At 41.0% G+C, this 6,000-nt stretch overlaps 1 protein-coding gene across 1 annotated transcript in view; it reads left to right on the top strand.

Moving 5' to 3' along the window:
* Window positions 1–2,748: 2,748 nt before the first annotated feature.
* The window catches only part of LOC124272636 (protein slit-like), a 179,828-nt gene continuing 176,576 nt past the window's right edge, over window positions 2,749–6,000 (top strand). Inside the window, 1 exon segment of the mRNA XM_046707833.1 lies at window positions 2,749–3,520. Within this exon segment, the coding sequence (XP_046563789.1) occupies window positions 3,321–3,520 (200 nt within the window). The 5' untranslated portion in view covers window positions 2,749–3,320.

Genomic DNA, 6,000 nt, shown 5'->3' with positions numbered 1-6,000 from the left:
GTGGTTGAGTTAGCAGTTGAGTAAGTGGTTGAGAGAGTAGAGTGGTTGAGAGTGAGTGGTGGTTGAGTTAGTAGTTGAGTAAGTGGTTGAGAGAGTAGTTGAGAGAGTGAGTGAGTGGTTGAGAGAGTAGTTGAGAGAGTGAGTGAGCGGTTAGTAGTTGAGTAAGTGGTTGAGAGAGCAGCTGAGAGAGTGAGTGAGTTGAGTGGTTGAGAGTGGTTGAGAGTGTGGTTGAGAGAGTAGTAGTGAGTGAGAGAGTTTAGTTAGAGTTAGAGTTTGGTTGAGAGAGTAGTTGAGAGAGTGAGGAGTGGTTGAGAGAGTAGTTGAGAGAGTGAGAGTGAGTGGTTGAGAGAGTAGCTGAGAGAGTGAGTGGTTGTGAGTTAGTAGAGAGTGAGTAGTGAGAGTAGTGAGAGAGTGAGTGAGTGGTTGAGAGAGTGAGTGAGAGGTTGGTGAGTGGTTGAGAGTGAGTGAGTGGTTGAGAGTGTAGTTGAGAGAGTGAGTGAGTGGTTGAGTTAGTAGTTGAGTAAGTGGTTGAGAGAGTGGTTGAGTGGTTGAGTCCGTACGTCGGTCTATCACTCCGTATTTACTTAGGCAAGAAAAGCCTAGCTCTTTAACAGCATACAAATAATATCCAAAAATATTCATGATGGCTAACTATTTTTGTTCAGTATATATTCCGCAGTCATGGAACCGCCGCTCCCCATGTACCCTCGGTAGTATAGTCGGTCTCACAGTCCCTGAACCACATTATTCTCCCTACCGCCCAGCTCTTCCTGCAATGCTAAAGCCCTAAATGAAGCAAGTGTAGATTTTCTCAGGTTCAGAATCTCCCATCTCACTGGGGCTTCTTTCAATTTAAATGGGTTTATTTGTTACTATCAACATTATATTCAGGGACTAAGCGTTAGTCTACCGGTAGGAGTGCGCAACATTGTGCACTGTATCAGTCGTTGCTGAAGTAGCTGATGGTAGTAGGTATCAGAATAGGAGCTGGCATTTCAGACGAACTTGTAACCTATTAACTGAATTAAATATTAACACAACCACCGTATATTCCACAAAACATACCAATGAATGACGCGAAGTGCGCATCAGAATAATTACAACTCACTGAAAAGTTATTTTTGTATAGAAAAAACAGGTTAGATAACTGTAAATAATACATCCGTTATCCATACAGCAATACTAGCATTATGGCCTATAAACCACCATGGTTATAACATATTGAACTGTCGACTGTCTTTCTGTTTAATAATACACGTGTCAAACACAGTGATTACGCGAAAAACGCTTAATTACACGTTAATTATGACAGTAATATTAGTTGGCAAAGACCGGGTTTCTACCATTCCAATAATCATCGTCGTCGTTTCGTCATCATCGATATCATCATCATGGACAGACCGGTGGGATAGCTCAGTGGTTAAAGCGTTCGCTCGTCACGCCGAAGGCCCGGGTTCGATTCCCCACATGGGTACAATGTGTGAAGCCCATTTCGGGTGTCCCCCGCCGTGATATTGCTGGAATATTGCCAAGAGCGGCGTAAAACTGAACTCACTCACTCACTCATCATGGGGCGTACCAATAGGAGCAAGAGGGTCGTGATTTGAGAACGACATGAATAATCTTATTAAAGGAAGTGTTTTCCAATTGTAGTCTCTACTCCCTGAGGAGTATACATCGTTCTCCAAAAGTACAGACACGTTCTCTGCATTACAGGTTTCATGATAAACCTACCTATAGATCTTAAACATAAATTTGAAAAAGCTAGTTGCTGGCATAAAGGCCTACCTTGTAAATGGAAATACATGTAAAGAGTACCAACCTAATGTGTGACAGGTAGCCACCATATAGCTGGAATACTGCTGAGTAGCGTTAAACAACAAACAAACAAAAACATAGAGGGCGAATATGTAAAGCAATCTGTAAATTCATGAACATGTTCAAGAAAATTGTTTACTACATGCACGAACATCTTCAGTGAATGGTTACATGTTGTGTGTCTGTGATCATTCTATCGACCCCTCGTTTTCTTCATCCTTGACTCAACGCAAAAGCTGTGACAATACCGAGGATGAAGCCTCCTTTTTGAGGGTTTCCGTGCGAACGACGGGGAGATGATACAAATGACTCGACCGCTATGGTCAGTTGTCCGTACTGCAGAGGGTGATGTTACAATAAACTTTCGTAACACGAGTGTTTGTTATTGTGGCGAAAGAAAAATGATTATCAAATGCATGAAAAAGACAAGCTTCACATTAGATCTCATTTTGCAGGTTATGCAGTTTTTTGTCCGACATCGAGTTCAAATATTAAAAAATTATTAAAAATACGATGGAAATCCTTGGAGGAATGAAACATATATCATTAAATTTCATTTTGCTCTTGACAAAAAATATTTTAAAAACTGGGTTTTTTATGTATAATTTAAAGAACATGTGCGTCTCACAAGCTTTAACTACCCCTATCAGACCGCCTGACAGATACGTTATGCCTACACGTGTCCCGTTAGCGTAGACAACACGACATATTTCAATATCCTGGCGCTTCCACACCTGCTGAGAAGTTGGCAAGATGTCGCGATTTTACAAGATATAAATAAATAAGTAGCGAAGTGTCCGAACCATTGTCACCACGGGAGCCTTATCGCTAATACCACAGAAAAAATGCAGCCTAAAGCAGTCAGTCCCTGATAGGAATTCAAAGCTTACATGAGCTGTCATTCATAGCTAGCGACCAACATGGACGATCCTACATGCGTCTTACAGTTAGATGCCTTGCCGTTGTTTAATTATTGTCGAAGCAGCACCACGTGAAATCCACTCTCATACAACCGATTTGGTGCGCAACAATATTAGGACTGTACCATTATCGCTGCGAACGGGCGCGAAGGTTGTACCCCCTTCGATACAATGCATTCGCCCATGGTGTAGCGCGAGATTGTAGTACAACCAACTTCAGTGTGTAGCCAGAGTCTACAATGAAGGCATGCATGGATGAGGCGGGCAGTGGATTGTTTCTACCTTAAAGGCATAAGTCTGATCTATGATTACTTGGCTGATTTTAAGCTAGTAAACTTGGCCGATTAAACCGGTTGTCAGTGTTTTGAACAATCGGCCCTCAAGGTACAAAATAGAACGAGCGACGGCTGATCGCGCTTTGCTTGTGAGCTCTGTTAAAGGGGCTAGTGATGAGCGCGCTTGACGTTATGCAGGATTTACCTTGGAGCTAAACCATTGTGGATTACTGTTCATGTATAATATTTTTGTTTCTTTGCAACCTACCTCATTCTGTGGATTGTGAATGAAAGAATTTTCTCCAAAATGAGCCAGTTTTGGAAAGGTGTGGATTTACCTGTGTTAAACGCAGTTTACCTGTGTTTTCTACTGCTAACGTTGTGTGTTTCGTGGGGGGAGAGCCGTTCATGCCCCCGGGAGTGTTCCTGTCGGAACAAATACATCGACTGCAGCTTCAGAGGACTATTATATGTTCCTTCGGATATACCTAATGATGTGGAGAAATTGTAAGTCTTGCACGTATTATTGAGAACACATGGTGTGAATTGTTAATGAAATGTATTAATTGTTTTCAATCTTAACTTTAATAAGCAGGTTTATAAGAGCACATTTCTCCTTTTAAACGACGTGCCACAGTATATTCTTTTGTATTATATTTTTTTTAAATATTTAAAAACATGGGGGTTGTAAATTCTGTGTGTATGATGTACTGCGTACTCTTGTCTCAGTTGACAAGCTTCTGAAATCACAGTTAACTATTACTTTTATCAATTTTTAAACTGATGATTACAAGAAATACAAGTGTATTATAACCTTCGAATTACATGTGTGGTGGAATATAGTCTCATCTGTGTGGCACAGCCCGTATTGAATAACGAATATGTAATACTTTAGCTACGGTACAAACGAGACACAAGGTGTCGAAAGCATGCGTCTTCACGTGGGCCGGTCTGTCGTGTTTGGATATCCTATACTAGGTCAGTTGTAAGTTTCAGATAGGCTTCTGTCAACTGCACTGTCAGTCTGTGTCAAGTCTCTCGTTGTCTATTTCCCAGAGCTCTACATATTACAGCCGTCCACAATATGTTATGACATCAATTTGCGTGTACATAGCGCCTCACCTAGTTGTCAATATCTCCCCATCACCTACCAGCGTCTCCAGATAATAGAATCTACCTGTAATATAAGCACTAGTATATTTACCCTTGTCATTAAGGTTGCTCGGAAGGTAGAGTTACAAATATACGCCTCGAACCGATATAATTATGAAATAGACCTGTTGTCGATTTCATTGAGAAATGTATATCTTGCTACGGCTGTCAACAGCTTAGACGGGTCGTGTTACAGCATAAAAACGAAACTTACTTGTAGGTAAAGTAGTTTGAACTCGTAGTCTATTTCAACAAATGTCATTATCGCGTTCGTCGTTTTCCGTGTTGGACAAGCCGTACAGTAGACGCGTGGTTGTGTACAGTGTTCGTCGAAAATATGTACGGAGGCCGCTGTTATCTAATGCACGTTTTTGCATGTGTGATTATGTGTGCACGCTAGTTGTGTTCAACGCACTGCTCGCTTGTGGTGTAATGGGGTGTCACACTGTCAGAAGTTGCTGCGATCGTCTTTCACAAAGGCATGTATATACTATACGTGAACACTACAACCTGCAACGAAGAAACGCTGTGGTATGCGACACTTTCGCCGTTTATATCATAATGTCTCTTAACGTCGGAGAAAGGTCCATATTGTTGATACGTAAATAACCCTACTTCCCTAACAACTTCAAAAACTGCTTGTATAGCGTGGGCGTGTCACTTTAGTGATAATTTTGTAAAGATTCCGAAACGCTTTTTTATGAATGTAAACTGTATGGTGGAATAAAATAGAAGCAACAATACCCTTTCCACTTTCATAAGAAATCTCTGCCAAAATAACACAAGCTGTTGAACACTGCTCATATGCATATATACAGGCCTAAAGTCGTGTGGTTAAACGTCTACATTCGACCCTCATTAACAATGCTGTAGTTATCGTATGTGTCTTGGTTCCACCGATATAAACCACGTATATAAACCATCGGTATAAACCTATTAGGATCCTACCATATTCTTTCCTCTCAACATTTTTCTTATACTGACTGAGGTTGGTTTTACGCCGCTTTTAGCAATATTCCAGCAAAATCACGGCGGGGGACACCAGAAATGGGCTTGTACCCATGTGGGGATTCGAACCCGGGTTTTCGGCGTGACGAGCCAACGCTTTAACCACTAGGCTACCCCACCGCCCAATTTTTCTTATAATTCATTCCTCCTTTAGCAATAAGTTTGCCTTGAAGCTAGAGCAGTCGTCTGAATGTATTCACAAACGTAGGGTATATGTTTAGCTGCATAGTTTAACCTTGAGCATCGTGTAGATGTATTGCAATACTTAGAGAACCGTGTACGTGTACAGTTAAACTAAGAGCATGTGTCTAACTGAATAGATAACCTAGATGTACCCAGAACATTCGTGTAAATTAAACTTTTAAACTTTAACCTAGTGCCTTAGGGTAAATGTATTGCAAAACCTAGAGAACGGTTTACGTGTACAAATAAACTAAGAGCATGAGTCTAATTGTATAGCCAAACCTAGAACATTCGTGTAAATTAAAATGTTAGGCTTTTAACCTAGAGCATGCTGGTAAACGTAGAGCTAGAGCTAGACCTAGAGCATTCATGTAAATATGTAGCTAAGAGCTAGAGCTAGACCTAGAGCATTCATGTAAATATGTAGCTAAGAGCTAGAGCTAGACCTAGAGCATTCATGTAAATATGTAGCTAAGTAGAGCTGACTGAGTTTAGTAGCTACGCCGCTTTAGCTAGACCTAGAGCATTCATGTAAATATGTAGCTAGAGAGCTAGGCTTACCTAGAGCATTGTACCCATAGTAAGAGCTAGAGCGAGACCTAGAGCATTCATGTAAATATGTAACGCTTTAAGCCACTAGGCTA

The sequence above is a fragment of the Haliotis rubra genome, unplaced genomic scaffold (genome assembly GCF_003918875.1).
Source record: "Haliotis rubra isolate DU_JTF1 unplaced genomic scaffold, ASM391887v1 Scf171, whole genome shotgun sequence".
In the NCBI taxonomy this organism is placed as follows: Eukaryota; Metazoa; Mollusca; class Gastropoda; order Lepetellida; family Haliotidae; genus Haliotis; species Haliotis rubra.
Note: the sequence above shows the minus strand (reverse complement) of the source record. Positions and strands in the feature narration are given on the sequence as shown.